The 16216-nt window shown below is 33.8% G+C and overlaps 2 protein-coding genes across 2 annotated transcripts; one reads left to right on the top strand and one right to left on the bottom strand.

Annotated features, from left to right (window-relative positions):
* Positions 1-1209: 1209 nt before the first annotated feature.
* On the bottom strand, positions 1210-13662 carry LOC143451918 (sorting nexin-8-like). The gene is made up of 14 exons (XM_076952697.1): positions 13489-13662; positions 13168-13295; positions 12857-12989; positions 12479-12666; positions 11799-11919; positions 8498-8619; positions 7637-7717; positions 7282-7442; positions 5431-5563; positions 3706-3774; positions 3114-3227; positions 2907-2942; positions 2633-2782; positions 1210-2509 (listed from the first exon to the last, which is right to left on the bottom strand). Exons 1-14 carry the CDS (start codon positions 13502-13504, stop codon positions 2390-2392), a joined length of 1572 nt encoding a protein of 523 aa, XP_076808812.1. The 5' UTR covers positions 13505-13662; the 3' UTR covers positions 1210-2389.
* LOC143451682 (uncharacterized) lies at positions 5824-7288 on the top strand. Its single transcript, XM_076952399.1, has 4 exons — positions 5824-5832; positions 5903-6001; positions 6712-6823; positions 6989-7288. The coding sequence occupies exons 1-4, from the start codon at positions 5824-5826 to the stop codon at positions 7078-7080; spliced, it is 312 nt and encodes a 103-aa protein (XP_076808514.1). The 3' UTR covers positions 7081-7288.
* Positions 13663-16216: the final 2554 nt, after the last annotated feature.

Raw genomic sequence — 16216 nt, 5'->3', positions numbered from 1 at the left:
AACTGCCTACACAAGGACCAAAATTCCTTGCCGTTTTAATTGACTCTGGCTCCAAGAATTCATTACTTGCATAAATATAATTGATGTGAGTATGCTTTTTAACCAGATGGTTGTTTGTAACCTCATAACTAAATTAGACAAATACTCAAAAACGTTTTTCATCTCTACAACTATTTGGGCATGATATTATAAGACACAACAACATTAACTACTGAGTTAATTTCGCTAATCGTTTAGTGATCTTTAGAGTTATTAACTTATAAAATTATAAGTGTTTAATAATCTTTTATTGTTGTACCCAATGATTTTTTTTAATAATAAAGTAGGCCACCGTATAAATCTTGTAACACTAGAGACTTCTGAGCAAGTTACAAAAAAGCCTAGGCTACATGAAAATACATGTGAACTTAGTTTGCACAGACATATGATATGACAATACATATACCACGATAATATATACTATACCACAATAATAATTTAATAATATAATATTACAAAATGTTATGGCGATATTATGAACTATGACCATAAATCAGTTTGTTTCCTCACTTTACTAGGCATTAATAGCGCATCATGTAGCCTACATCACTAATCTTATTGCTTATAAACATGGGTATATTAGTTGGTGGAACCTTGCCGATCATATAATTCTGCAATTAATACCAGTTTCCTGAACAGTATCGATCATTCACGTGATATTTTTTGCATAATTGAACAAAACCTGTAATCTTATTTTATAAGTTGTAATATTTTCACTAGTTCTTACTATGCTGTTATAATTGGTATGACAATTTTTTTCTCTGAGCAAAGCTAAAGTAAGTTCATGCATATCGTTGATGCAAATTAATTGTCCTTTGATTCATGCATTTACGTCAGAATGTGCAAAATTTAAAATTTTCATATCTAGACAGTGGGAAAAAAAGTTAACATGTTTGTTTAATCCCGCGTACTGATTACGTAATTATTGCATATGCTTTGTGAAGACTTATTTAGCCTAATATACCGCATGTATTGTAAAAATTTAACTGCTATGAGAAGTTGACTGTCTCTTACATTAAGTTACTTGTCCAATTCCGAAAATTGATAAAGCATTTTTGCTTTGTCTTTCCTTTGTAACTATCTACGATCACTTCAAGAAGACTTTGTTTTTATGCCTCTAAGCAGTATATTTTCACATCTAAAGTGAATTACTAATAAAATATTCCTTGATTACATGTCATTGTTTATATTCTACCAATCAATGAAAGAATGAATGAATTTACAGAATTAAAAGAATGGAAAACCAGGTAATACGTACAAAATAAAGGAGAGACATATATTAGGATTGCAGATGTTGCTTTATCCAATCTCCCATTTATTTCGAAATGAGCAATGGGAAATTGCTTACAAACGCTGCAGTACAAGTGCAGAACCAACTAAAAATTGAAATAGCAAGAAAACAAAACACAAAATAACTGCTATATGTATGCAAAATAGGAAACTTGAATTGAGTCATGGACAAAATCTACAATATTATATATATATATATATATAACATACATTATTGCACAAAAACAAGGATCATAAAATATTTCAATCAATGTAGCAAGGCACTGTTGTTTAAATTTCATTTTCAAATTTTAATTCTATCGGATTGCAAATTGCACATGGTACAAACGGCAAAAACATTAAGAAAAGAGTGCTATAAAAATTAAATTAAATATTTATTAAATCAATCAGTTTATCATTTTGCACGTTAAAGGATATACTGTATTTTAGACACTGAACAATTTTCTGAATAGGATGGCACGCATGCCAGTCCTCGAACCACCAGTCAAACAGCTAAACGCAGTCTAATAATAGCACAGAGTAGTTCTTGGCACATGCACTTCAGTTCATATGAGCAAGTCAACCAGAAATAGAAATACCAAAAAGATGCAATGATTGAAAAAATTTTCCGAGTTATTTCTACCATGCATACTGCAACATTAATTGCCTGAGATAAAAACACCAATCAACATCCATCTACATGCCAAAAAATTTAAACAAAGACAAAGGCATTTGTATATTACAAATACGCCGATACACTTCAAATGCAATGTCAACTAGCATAAGATTTAACAACATCACTAAAATAATAATTGCTGATTTTTCAGTTATAATATGCAGAACTAGTAGTGAAAGAAGTCTGGGTGTAACTCTAAGCTCAAACCCTCATCAAAAACACGCTTGCTACATTCTCTGTAGGAAACATGTCTGCTTTTGCTCATGAAATTAGGCAAAGATCTCAATTAACAAACCAACATACAAAGTTTGATTTAAATAATTGATTAACTCCAGTCAAATGTTGAGGTATGACTACATTGAAACTTGAGTCAGCAAATGAAAGAAATGACCAACGCTAATAAATTTACCAATGAAATTTTGGACTGTTTGGTGACATCGGGCTTGCCGAACCATTACGCTGGGAATCAGTGGATGATAGAAGGTTAGTTACACTTGGAGCCAAATCTTCCCAGAGCTTGGCCATCTTCAGAGAAATACAAACACATGTAAACTAATGCAATATTTTGTGTATAACCATGTCTGTAAAATGTAATCTGCTTAACAAACGCAACAACTCGGATAAAAACGCATTGTGCCTACAATCTACCTCTTGGTGTCCCTTTATTTGTGTTGCAACCAGAGTACTCACAACCTCTGATAAGATCTCCATGTTTAAATAAACCAGTTGTGTTTCCAAGTGGATACAGTGAAGCGAAAAATAACTCCGATTTTCACGTTGTTGGATTTCGCTTTCTTGCTGCAGTGAAATACTAATAAGCCTGATTTTTTTTAATTTAAAGGGAGGGTACAATAATGTCTTCAGCACGAATAAAAATTTATGTATGCATTTACCTAAGTACTCTTAAAGTTCAGACACTTACCGCCACAATTTTTGACTCAATCTTATCAATGCCACCCTAACAGAAAATAAACAAACACAGCACTTCATTAGAAAAATTCGTGTCAGTGTAAAAGCATTTATACTGTATGTTGTAATAAAATAGTGAGGTCACAGAAATGATTTGAATCAAAAGTGACATTGAAAATGTAGTACATGCAGGACACAACCAAGTTTTTAAGCAATGCACCTGCTCCATGTTAGTGACAGCAGCGGCAATCCGCTTTGTTTTCATTGCTCCGTATTTCTTAAGAGCTGAATGATGCTCCCTTAAAACACCCTTTTCATGTCGCTCACACAAATCCTGTTTAAAAATGATCAGTATAAGCTCTGTTATTACAGTATTAGTATTATGAAAAAGTTATGAAATTGTGTTATTCCAAAATTTTAACAAAAAAATTACATAAACTCTCACTAACAGACATCAACGTTTTAAAAGCATCAACAATTTCAAAATTGATTCGCTAAACTCAAATTTTGTAAAAGGACGAAAACAACCTGTGCAAATCAACCAGTACAGTCAACTTTGGCATACCACGAGTTATTACCAGTTATCTTATATACATTGAAAAAGAAAGTGAAGATACTAAAAACAAATGTTTGCATGTTCAACAATGCACAAAGCAAAAAACATATTCCATTTAACATTTCGATGTATAACCTACAATAGCAAACAGTTTTTAACACCTTTTTAACTTGCAGCTCCAGCAGACAAAAAGTTTTCCTAATAATTATATTTAAATAAGTAATATGATGTTAGATATGACTATACAGCTACTTACATGGTATGCAATTAAAAGATCATAGAGAGTGTTTAATTGGTCCACCACACCCTCTTCTTCCCGTATTCCCTGAAAACATTTTGAGCACTCAGTTTGATACTGTCATAAGTACTCTCGGTAGTTGTCTGGTATAGGTAGCCGCCTAAGCACTATCTTTTTGCGCTTATTAACTTTAACAGCAAAGGCAAATCCAATTTTTATGCTTATTGGTTCTTTTTTTTGACAATATAACTAAGACAAGCGTCCAAACAATGCACGCTCCATTTTTTAAAACGTTAGTGAAATATAATACAATTTCATCATAGCATCGCATGTACAAAAACAAATATGGAAATATTATCATTCCAAATGCTGTAGATTGAATTTATTCATGTAGTAATAAAGCAATTTATATCTTCGGACTTAGAAGCTAAAACTAACATACTCGTTGACCACCACACATAAATCAATAAATTCAAAAAATGTAATTGTGGTCAATCAAAGTAGGAAATTTGTTTGTTCAGATTGGTAGTTATTAGATTATTAGGTACAGCCAAATTATTAGAAAGTTGGTAAAGGCATGATACAGTAAAACTGCTTTATAGAGCACCCTCAAAAACGGCAAAACTTAGCCAGTTTCTCAATTATATGATAAAAACTGTTTTATTTCAAAATGGGTTTTAATAGGTACGTCACTCAAGATTCAATGTCGGAGCATTTTTATTGTCATTTCCTGAACCTTTCTGCCCCTATTCCGGGTTCAGGAAAAAAGAATTGCTCATTTTTTTGACTGACTTCACTTTTGATTACATGTGGTCCACAGCACAAAGAAGCTTCAACAGCAGGGATATCTCTTTGACGACAATGGAAGCAGTGCCTTCCTCAAAGTTTCAATGGAAAATATCTCATAGTGCATAACTGCTTTACACTAAAATGTTACACATTCCTTAGATGTTTCAACATTTAAAACAAAACTCGGGTGTCAACCGCGTAGCATTCTGCTCTGATCATAAGTAAATTTATAAGAAAAAAATCAACAGGTGTCCATTTTCAGCCAAAACTGCTCTAATAAGCGGTTTGCCCTGTTATGAGGTTTTTGAACTGAAAATGTAAAAGGTGAAAATAAGGACAAAAGCTCTAGTTTAATTGCAGTCGTATCTTAAACTCATTTGATTTTGATTTTCATGAGCTCGGTCTTGTGAATGCAAACAAACCATCATAAGGGGAAATTTTTATTTGAGGCTGGATTTCTGTCACTGTGATTAGTGATTAGTTTTATATAAAAAAGTGTCTTTAAACGTTCATGACCATGTTATTTACCTAGTATTGAAATGTTTTTTGCTTTAAAATAAACTTGTACTTGCACTATAATGACAATTTAACTTTTGTTAAGTGAGCGGTCGCCTGTTACTAGTGAATTTTGGTTGCTAGATCAGTGGGCGCTAGATGACACTGATGATTGTTTGAATGGATAACATGTAATATGACATTATACTATCCAGACGTTATGATTTCGTAAAGTAATGCAATCAATCAAGTTTAAATGCAAGTAAGATTACAACTCTATGCAAATTCAAGTAGATGCATCCGCTGTCAAATTAGTTTGATTTAATAACTATAAATGCAAGTAAGATTACAATTTTATGCAAATTCAAGTAGATGCATCCGCTGTCAAATTAGTTTGATTTAATAACTAATTTAATTAAAAAGCTTTAAACTAAACTGTTTTTTTTTAATTGGCCTTACTTGCAATGAATGCTTCTCAGCAATGTTTGAAAACTCAACTGACAGACTTCCAAATGCTCTTTTCATCACACCCAAGACATTATTTCCACCAGTTGCCCACCTAGAAGCTACTGCGCTGTCGTTGCCCAAACCACTGAAAATGTGATAACAAATGATAGTACTTAAAGTCATGCATCAACTAAAAGTTTTGAAATTACATATTTATCAAAATACTATTTCATTGAAACAATTTCTCAGGATACATTGAAAACCACAAATGTTGAAAAAATTGGATTGAGGTTCTTCTCAAAATAGGTTTTGTATACCATTATGATTTCATAATCAAAATTGTTAAACAATCAATAAAGAATGATATTAAGTAAATATAAATTCAATTGATAGTAAAATTTCAAAATGGCCCTGGTAAGAGGCGCTGCAAAATGTTGTGGTGGAATAATTCTTGAAATATGGAAAATGTTTTTGTTTATATTAGGGCAAAGGAAAGAAAGCAGATGTCAAAAAGAAAGAAATACCTGAAAGGAGAGAAAAGGCCATATTGTCTGTTGCTGCAGAAGCAGCAAAACGTTGCAAGGTAGGAGCAAAATCATAATTGCATTGATGAAAAAAATGAAAAAGTTCTAAATGCCAAAAAAGGATTACAAAAACTTAACCCCTTGGGTATGTGGAGTAATCAGTAAATCAACATTAAGCAAAACTTTAGGTGAACAGTTGATATTGTTAAATTGGTTACTGTACTGTATGGGTTGTATGTGTGTCAAATGGGCTGGGAAAATGTATCTGGATAATAGGTTTTAGTGACCTAATATATTGTTAGCCATTAACAAAGATTGTACATTTAGGAGAGATTTTTGAGCAAAATGTTAGGTAAACCATTGACTCGTGGATATGTGCAACCTTGTTAATCAATTTAATGCATGATCAGTGGTTTCCTGAATAAATTTTGGAGGCTAACATGACATACGTTGCTAACAACACTCTTCATCATGCTTCTTAAAAATAGGCAGTACTTGTGCATGCATTTAATAGTGTGACTTTCCATTTAGCGACTTTGACAGCTAACCACCAGCTAATGGCTATGTGTGAAGCAAATTGACTTAATTCCAAGCCCTAATTTAAACTTGGCATATAAATTTTGAATTTTGAATTAAAAGTACCTAACAAAGTTTACAAATGTAACAAAAATTTACTTCTCATTAACATGAAGTTAAGTTTTACTTTGAACTATGGGAAGGGGTAAAGTACGACAAAGATGTCCATTAATTAATTATTGTTTGTTGATAGTCAGAGAAAGAAAGGGCCGAGTACATCAAACTGGAATTGGATGATAGATTTGGTGGTCCATGGAATGTGGTTGTAGGAAAAAAGTTTGGAGGAGTGATAACATATATACCAGGTCAAAACTATAAACTGCATATATACAGTATATTAAAATCACTTTTACTTTAGATTCTTTTTTTGATAAAGTGAGCCTTCCAACATTTTGACTAACAAAAATGATGTGTCATTTTTGACAAACTGAACCAAAACGTCACTGTACACTGTTTGATATGTATTTCAGGTCACTTCATGTATTTCAGCCTAAAAGATATGAATCATTTGGTGTATAACACCAGAAACATGAAAGGACCAGGCCATTTCAAAAACACGTAGTTACTGAACCTCGGCAATGTGTTGTTATTATTACTGAATTGTTTCCATTGAAGTGCACTTAACAAATTGTATGAATGTTGCATAGAGGGAGGCTATTTACAAACAAGGAGTAAAACCACAGATGAATAACATACCGACAATGTGACATAAAAAAATAATGTACCAACAACAACCTGTCAGCAATTAGCACAATATACATACATTAATTCTTTGCCGAATCCAAGCATGTCCATTGCATTGCCCTTAGATCGATCTGATATTCTTGTGGCCATGTCACGCAGCCGTTGTATATGAGATGTCACTTGTTTCATTTGTTCTTTACTTGCAGCGAATTCGGTTGGTGTATCAGGCGGAACAAGGTCCTAACAACAAATTTCAAAAACTGTGAACTTGATATGCTGTGTTAATTTAGCTATGTTTGAAGAAACTGCTTTAACAAAATAAGGTAGTAAGGCCTATACAAAGTGAACAAATCACAAAAAAACATACACAAGTAGTGGAGACTATAATAGACTAAATACTATAAGCAAAATATATGTTAGAGGCTTAGATTAACCTTTGCTTGGGTTGCAATAGGACTTTTCATGTACTCATCAGCCGAACCACGAAATTGTTCCTTAATTTTATGGACAACTTCCTGTTGAAGGAAACACCACAATTATATTTACGCGAAATGACTGAGGACAATGTCAATGAGAGATAAGGTTCAAACATACAGCATCTTAATGCTGAACCATGGAAGGGAATACTACAACTTTAGGGTATACTGTGGTATTGATAACTTACAACAAAAGCTTTTAGCTAGTAGCTAAGACAAAGTTAATCATTCACCTGCTGACAGGGATATGCACAGCATTATGCAGTAATAATATAGGCTGTAAACCTAAGCCCGTGAACCTAAACCGCAAAGGTAAACACAGATTGCAGAAACACTACCCACTGGTAGTGTAACTATCTTAAACTGAAAAAACTTACTTTTAGGAGTGAACCCAGTTTATCACCCAAACAATAACATTTGTACAATGATAATGATATTGTTGCACCACTACTTCTGGACATTTTATATAATGCATAACCCAGTAACAACTAACCTGGAAATCTATAAATAGTAATGCTAAAAACTTACCTGGTACTACACATAATTCCGTTTCTAACAAACTGCTATTTTAGTAATCAATTTGAGATCATGATTAATAACTATATTCTAAGTGCATTTCTGTTCTATTGGATCGCCAAAATTATACCCTCAAAGGAGATGCAAAGTAACTTACCTTTACCCCTTACTAAATACTAACATTTTGATACAACTTTTTTCTCAAGTTTCAATGAACTATGTGCTTATAAAATCAACACATCAATATACCAAGATGACACTTAAACACATGCACATGGTTTTATGAGATTGAGAGATACCCACATGGCCAGAATAAGTAAGGAAGAACTTGAGTGCCTGGGAATCGTTCATGGCAGGATGCCTGCTGACAATGTTTAAAAATCGACGAAGGGCTTTTCGACGAGTCTCAATGAATTCTTTATCAGCTGAAACATACATTCAACGTTGGATCATATATATTGTGCATATAGGCATTATGTGTATCTATTGTTATCGGCATATATGACGTAAATGGTAAATGTATTGCTCATTAAGGCAAACGTTTTTGCATAGGCCAAGAGTAAGGGGCAAAAATTTGTTGCACCTTGGGTAACCAACATAACATCTTTTAACTATAATGTTTATAGTCATCGAAAGCATTTCCAATTCTCCACCATATTAATAAGAGTTGATACCATTCAGTTTTCTGATGTCAGAAATTTACTACGTACAGTATTATATACCAGTTTATTAATCATCATTGGCCTGGATAGATCTTTTTAGGACATGCCAACCCTCAAACAATGAATCCATTGTTGCACTTAAGTCAATAATTTCCCACTCCCTTTGGAGTATAGGTTATTATTATTACCTTTTTGACAAAAAATGTTGCAATTTTTCGCATTTTGTGAAAGAGATTTTAGCGTTAGCGTAGTCGTCAAATATGGTTTTGAGCAACGTGTATCACACTAATCTATCTTTTGAAATGTGTTTTTCTATTGTTTTATGATGCAATACTGTTATGTGGTTTTGTTATGTTGCGACAATCTATTGTTCTTTGATGTTGTCCGAATAATTAGTGCTAGTAAAAAGTGCCAAGTGCTTTGTAAAAACAGAATTGCAATTAAAAGTGTACATCCAGACTTTCCGTTATACTATGAACCATAAATGTGTGAAACTACAACAGAATATTACAACTTATTCAATAACAGTATACAGTACGGAAAGAGAAGTCTCATGTTTCATAAGTGACGCACGGTAATATGTTACGCCAAGTGTAAATATACGCCAGAAATTTTGGGGAGATATTGTCTCCCTTGTACCCACAATTGGCTCCGCCACTGAGTATAAAAATGCAAAATATTTTAACCATAATGGGTCCATTAATCAGCAAATTTGAAATGCAAATTCCTATAGCATAATTAATTCACTAAATGCAAGTGACAATATTCTGCAATCTATTATTTTACTTTTTCATCGGTGTCTGTGCCTGGTGCAGAGCTTGTGACTATTGTGATTTTTTTCATGCAGAATGAACCCATGGTGTGGGGTGTTTATAACATCTTAAGATTAATTTGTCCATTCAAAAAACATTGATGTTAACTGTCATTTTATATATAAGTCTTAGCATGATAGCAAAGATGCTGGAATCATACCTGATCTCACTTAACCCTTAATGAGACAATGGCGTACATTTTGTAGTATTGAGACCTTTGATTTGATGCAGTTTACACTGCATATTACAAATTCAGCTGTCCTCCAGCTATGATCAAGAGATCTATCACTGCACTACTAAGAACCAATGTTTTATTTTCCGCTGCTTGTTTTTTCTCTTTAAATTAAAAGAGTTGCACGAAGGGAACAATGGACTACAAAATTTAGTCATTGCTATACTTGGCAGTCGATATAGAATGGGTTTCACAGAATGCATTACTGCTCATTGATTCTTTTCTACTGTGTAAAAGTTCATCTTTCTTAATAAACAGTACATGATCACTGTTGTTGTGTGTGTGACTAATAGCTTTTTATACGTTTGTTATATAACCTAAACACCACAAAAACGGTTCTGAAATATAAAGGATTTTTAGCAGTTGTGAAGCACGTAAATTAATTTTGACTACTGCAATTATTGCTCTATAAAAAGCTTGAAATTCCTTTATGATGTTAAAACAGAATACTTAATTGCTTAATTTTATAGTAAACAATCCATGATTGCATTGGAAGGGCATTTTGCTTGTACTGTAATTCACAATTTTTTCCATGCCTTTTTAGAACGGGTCCTTAAAGTAAAAAAAAATCTCATTTGACATGGATACAGCAAGCTCAAGCTGCTGTACTGCAATAAGGTTGTTGTAAACTTCACATAAGTGTGAGAATACAGCAGGTTGCAGTAAGAATTCTGTGCACAACCTGTAACGCAGGAATGTTTTTTGCTTTGACTTTTACAGTTGTAATTCTGCTTTGCTATTTGGCAACACTTAAATTTTCTAATGTTACAACTAGGTAATAATAATCATGATTGAGTCAAATTAACAACTAAGGGCAATGAAAAGCTAGGGTTAGCAGAATGACTATAAATATAATCCTTTTTACCCATAGATCTGCAAATCTCACAGTCCTTAGGCTTAATTTCTTTTAATAGTGACATATATTACAGTATACAACAGTGGTTCCCAAACCTTTTCTACTCACATACAAATTTTCGTTTCATACAGTGGTTTTGTACAACCTACTTCAATTAGAAAACTAAACAACTCCCAAATAAACAACAAAAGGCAAGAAATTAAGAATATTCAATCAATACCTTCAAAAGAGATACCAGCCTGAGATGAAAATCTACCAAATTAAAATTAAAAAATAAACAATTTTAGTGAGATGGATACAAATCACACTTTTGCAGCAGAGATTTTCCTCAGTGTACGACAGCTATGAGCCAATACTTTAATGCAATCTGGGCTATACTTTCGTTTTGATACAGTGATGTATTTAAAATAGCGTTAAAAAGGAGGAAAATTGTTTGAAAGTCAAAATTCCCATGTCTGCTGTTGTTTTTTATGCACCAGGCAAGAAAATTAGTTGGAAAAATATGCATCAATTTGTTTTATAACGCATTTAACCATTTCAATGTACCTCAGTATGTTCAATTTTAATGTTGAGCCACAATGTGTAATTAGTTAAACGAAAACAACTTGACTTGCAGGTTGCTAAATGCATGGTAATGTCTTGAACAAGAGTCAAGCGCTTCCTTGGACTTTTGTTTCAGGTCTTTCCATTTAAATGTTCGGTATGATTCATGTCAGGATTAAAAAACTTTCCATTGAAATTGATACGGAAGATTCTTCATAATTTAGGGATAAAATGTAGAAGTACCTTTCATGGTTTACCGCCAAAAAGTTAACACAGACATAAACCAGTCCCAAAATGACAATTGACAAACACAGCAATAATAGATAATAATGCAAGGCGCCTAATGAGCATGTATGATGTGCCTAAAGTCAATTCAATATATCTACAATGAACAAATATTGCTTCTTCCTACTAATGCACTACAAGCAATATCCTAATGCAGTTTTTGAATAACTCATACATACTTACTTAATTTTGATTACATTGAAATTATACTTACAGGACATAAGAACCTTCTTTGGTGGTAACCTCGGAATTATTCGGTATGGAAAAATTTGTTGCAACAACTCGTGAAATGCCACAAAGTCATTGTATCTTCTTTTTACGGTACATTGATGATGCTATTAAAACATGAAAGTAGCATATATTCACTCAAATAAATTGCCGAAAATACAAATGCATGACTGCAAACTATAATTGAAAGACAAGGCATAATGTTACGTGAGACATGCTTCGATAGAAACCGCAAGATTACTGTTTAGTGAATAATTGCACAACAAATAAAACGGACTAAAGATATGCTGAGACAGCAAATCTCAAATTTATTTGTGCCAATAACAAAGTATGTTATCAAAATTGCTCTAACACTTTTTCTGTTAACAAAAGTGTACATGACTGGCACAGCATGATTTTAGTAGCTGAATGTCAGTGACAGTAAGTTAGGGATATACTTCATAGGCACTTTTGTTGACAAAATATTTTGTAGTAATTTTTTGTTAAGCATGAAAATTATAGAACTAATGATGTGTATATTTGGGTTTACCTAAATCATGCAGAAATTTACAATACTATTCAGCCAATATATTTAAGTTGGCGTTTGTATCAGGCCAACCCACAAAATATATATTTAATGTAATAAAAATCTTAATCAATCACGCAAAAATTAAGTTATTTCCTCACTTGGCTAGTAATCTCATATTCCACATGTTTAAGAAAAATCCCCTTCTTCTCTGGCACAATGGTAACCTGCACTGTATCAAGGGCACAGCATTGAGAAAAAGTGACATTTAGAGCAGTTGGTGATTTTTTTGATTGCTGAAGCAATATTTTCAACCCATCAATATTTCCAAGATTTGGCTTGGGAAGCTCTGTCAAAAATTAACAACACTTGTTTTAAACCATTTGCTGCCTACAATTTTCAGCCTCAACAACTAACCATAACAAACTTGACTCACTTCTAAACATAATATTAGTTGCAAGTAACAGAACCACCCAAAAAAGGCCACAAAAACATCAAACTGCATTATTCATGTTCATGCCACCTAGATACTAACGCACCTTGACCTGTGAAGTTTTGCAACAGTTTGTCTGAAATTGTTTTTCCCTGTTGGGCAAATGCAACCAATGCCAAACCTTTATAAAGGTTGCTTCTGTTAATGAATCCATCTTTTGAGTCTAACATATCCCAAACCTAGTTGGAAGAAATTTGTAGCGTATATTATGTTAGCAGTTGCACGCTAACAAACTTATGCTTCGTTACAGCCATATATATTGGTAGCTTGATAGGAGGAGGTTGCAGAATATGCAGTATAAACAGAGCGCTTAACATTATTTGTTGAACCTGAATGTTACAACTAGCCTAGAAATACCTGGCTTAGTATGGCCCTTTCAAGGCCAGATTTTGTGAGCACATTTGCAAACAAGGTCTGCGAGATCTGCTCATTTTGTGTCGGACAAAGTATATCATAAACATCTCTGTAGTATGGAGGCACAGCCCCTAAAATGCAAGGTTACAAAAACAAGTTGAAGCTGACGTGTAAGTATTATCATTTCATGTCTTTTGTTGTATGAACTAGTACCTAACCTAGAGTAACTTCAATGCTTATTGTTTAAACGAACTACAGCAAACTGTTGTTCCAATGACTGTCTCTGATTTATTTCCTTTGCATTTTATTAGTTGTTATTCTTACCTGTTAAATCTGACATCTTGGAGCAGTTTGATCTTACTATAAAGTATTTGTTATAAGTTGATAAACAAATTCGATTTTAGCTTCATATTACTGACAAAGCGACTCTGATCAGTTGCAACTAAGCACAAAGCAATTAATATAATTCAAGTATTATTTACTAATAGTTGTAAATTTGAGCAAGGCCAAAATAACAGTGAATTAGTGTGTTTAGTTCAAACCCACAATCAGTAAGGTCAAGCATACAACCAAAAGTTATTTTGTTTCTGTTTTAACCAGCTAACTTTGTGAGTGTGCTTTTACATAAAATATGAAAACATATGAATGCTTTCCACATATGCCATATAAATACTTCAAATTTGGCATTATGGCTTCTGTTTTTTATTTCTGACCAGATTAGGTTTGGTTAAAAATATGTCTGCTAGATTTAAATTAATGGGACAACAGTAACACTAATCTGCGGAATTGAGAAAATCACAAATTTTACTAAAATTATCTAAAACTAATCTGCACTCTCATTTACCATGACTAAATTATCCACAATACTTCCTTACAACTAGTGTTGCTACTTTCTCATTTCTGCACGTTAGTATTGTTAGTTCCGCACTTATGCAAATTAGCGGATATGTATTTCATGGCAAGAAATCACTAAAATCTTAGATGTGCAGACCTGCTAAATTAGTTATACAATGGCTATCCAAGTGTGCACCTATTCACCTATTTAAATTAGGCCTACAACTGTTCTGGGCATTGGATTGTAAAGATTTCGCTCAGGCGAGTTGTAGCCTATAGGCTATGTATTTCTTTACGCGATAAAAAAAATTGAAAGTATGTTGCCTGATTCTTTTACAGTGGTTTGAATGCTATAGGCTCTAAACAGCGTCACGGCGGTAACTCGGAAAGAGTCTATTCACTCTATTGCTTAGCTTATTGCCAGATTGCAGAGTATGGAATGAGCATAACAAAGATTTTTGGCCGAATTGATAAATTGCACACCGGGAGAGACGCCATCTCTCTAAAAAAGAGAAACACTAATTTTTTCTCCATTTTTTTTATTGCAAAATGCCATACCTTGCCTACCACAAACGCGGGACAGACTCGGCCCACGAGCCACACTATACACACCGGCTACTTCCTTGCATACCGGGATTTTGCCTGTGTACCCCGGAGATCTCGGCGATAACCGCCATACTTCCGGTACTCTGCAGTCTGCTATGGTTGTGTGCTAGGCCTAGGCCAAATATTTCTTAAAGCTGAAAACTATGCCCCAACTAACGATACCTCGCATGCGAATCTATAGGCAAACTCAAGCAAGGCAGCAACTAGAACAATTTTCAAAAACTTTGTCCGATCAAATCAACATTACTGTGTGTGAGTGCGCTTTTTTAGTTCTTATGCTAGCGTAACATTTCGCTTTATTATCTTGTATTGGACATCTGAGGCGTATAAGTTCTCAATATGTGAATTCTGACATGTGTGATACAACAAGCATAGTGCACCAGAGGACCCTACTATCGTGCCCTCTCCTTGGCCACAGAAACGGCATTATGTCCAAATTACACCAACCAAAAATATCCAATTTTTTTTTTGTTTGATTGTTATTTGTACGTTGGATTTAGTGGCCATTGTTCTTCTTTATCTTATGTTAACATCATTCTTGCACGTTTTAAGCCCTTGGGTTTTGCTGCTTTTTCCCGTCATTGTTTGCTGGGTGAACTATGATGTTTCTACGTAGGCTTACCAAACGCCCCCTTTTAGCCGGGACAGACCCGCTTTTTAAGGTTTTGTTCCGGTAAGTCAACCAAAATTCCCACTTTGGCATTTAGTCAGCCAGTCAGCCACACTACACGAATATTAGCATGGTGTGATTGGTCTGTTTAACCAACTTGCTGAAGAGCTAAGCTCGTTGCGTGTTCTTGTTTCGTTATGTTAAGTGTGAAAGTACGTCTTACGTCATTGTAGCAGGTAATTGGTCCAGTACTGAGTTGATTGTTAGCGCATTCGCTAGTTCAGTAATAGTAATCTAGAAGGAGGGGTGATCTTTTTGCAGTTGGCTATTGAAAGAACTTATTTCGTACCGGTGCTTGCTTGCATTTCCTTCTGCAAAAACCATTAGAATGTAAAAGCCCTTATCACCTGCAAAATTAACACTGACTTTTCCTGCTGTGATTTGTATGACAAAATAAAGTCGAATAAAGACTTGTTGAAGAAAATATTGTCTACAGAAAAGTATGATTGAACGATTATGTAAATTTAAAAATGCTCGAACATGTTTTGTTTCCGAGTAAAATGCACTAATTTAGTTTTTCTTGGTGTCTTATTCCTTTAGTTGTCCCTGACGACAGGAAGCCAAAATAGTTTCAAACTCCTAGTAAAATATGAACCACATTTATCTGATAAGTGATAACTGATAAGGCTCGTTGTTCTGAAGCGTCCCGGTTTTCAATCACAAAAATATGGTATGCCTTGTGATAATAAAGGGATATTATAGTATACAAATCGAATAGAACAAAGAATTCTTATTTTCAGACGTCTGCTTTACGAAACATGACGTCAATGATAAATAACATTGCGTACCTTTAACTTTCTGTTTTCCGTATTAATTCGTGACATAAATAGCCTATCGTGCCTGCCTATCTTGCGTGACTTATGCACAGCTGTTCAATGCATTCATTCTACTGTGACCAACAATGTAACATGGACGTCTTTATGCTGTTGCTGTGCCAATGTA

Source organism: Clavelina lepadiformis, chromosome 4 (genome assembly GCF_947623445.1).
Source record: "Clavelina lepadiformis chromosome 4, kaClaLepa1.1, whole genome shotgun sequence".
NCBI classification, from domain to species: Eukaryota; Metazoa; Chordata; class Ascidiacea; order Aplousobranchia; family Clavelinidae; genus Clavelina; species Clavelina lepadiformis.
Note: the sequence above shows the minus strand (reverse complement) of the source record. Positions and strands in the feature narration are given on the sequence as shown.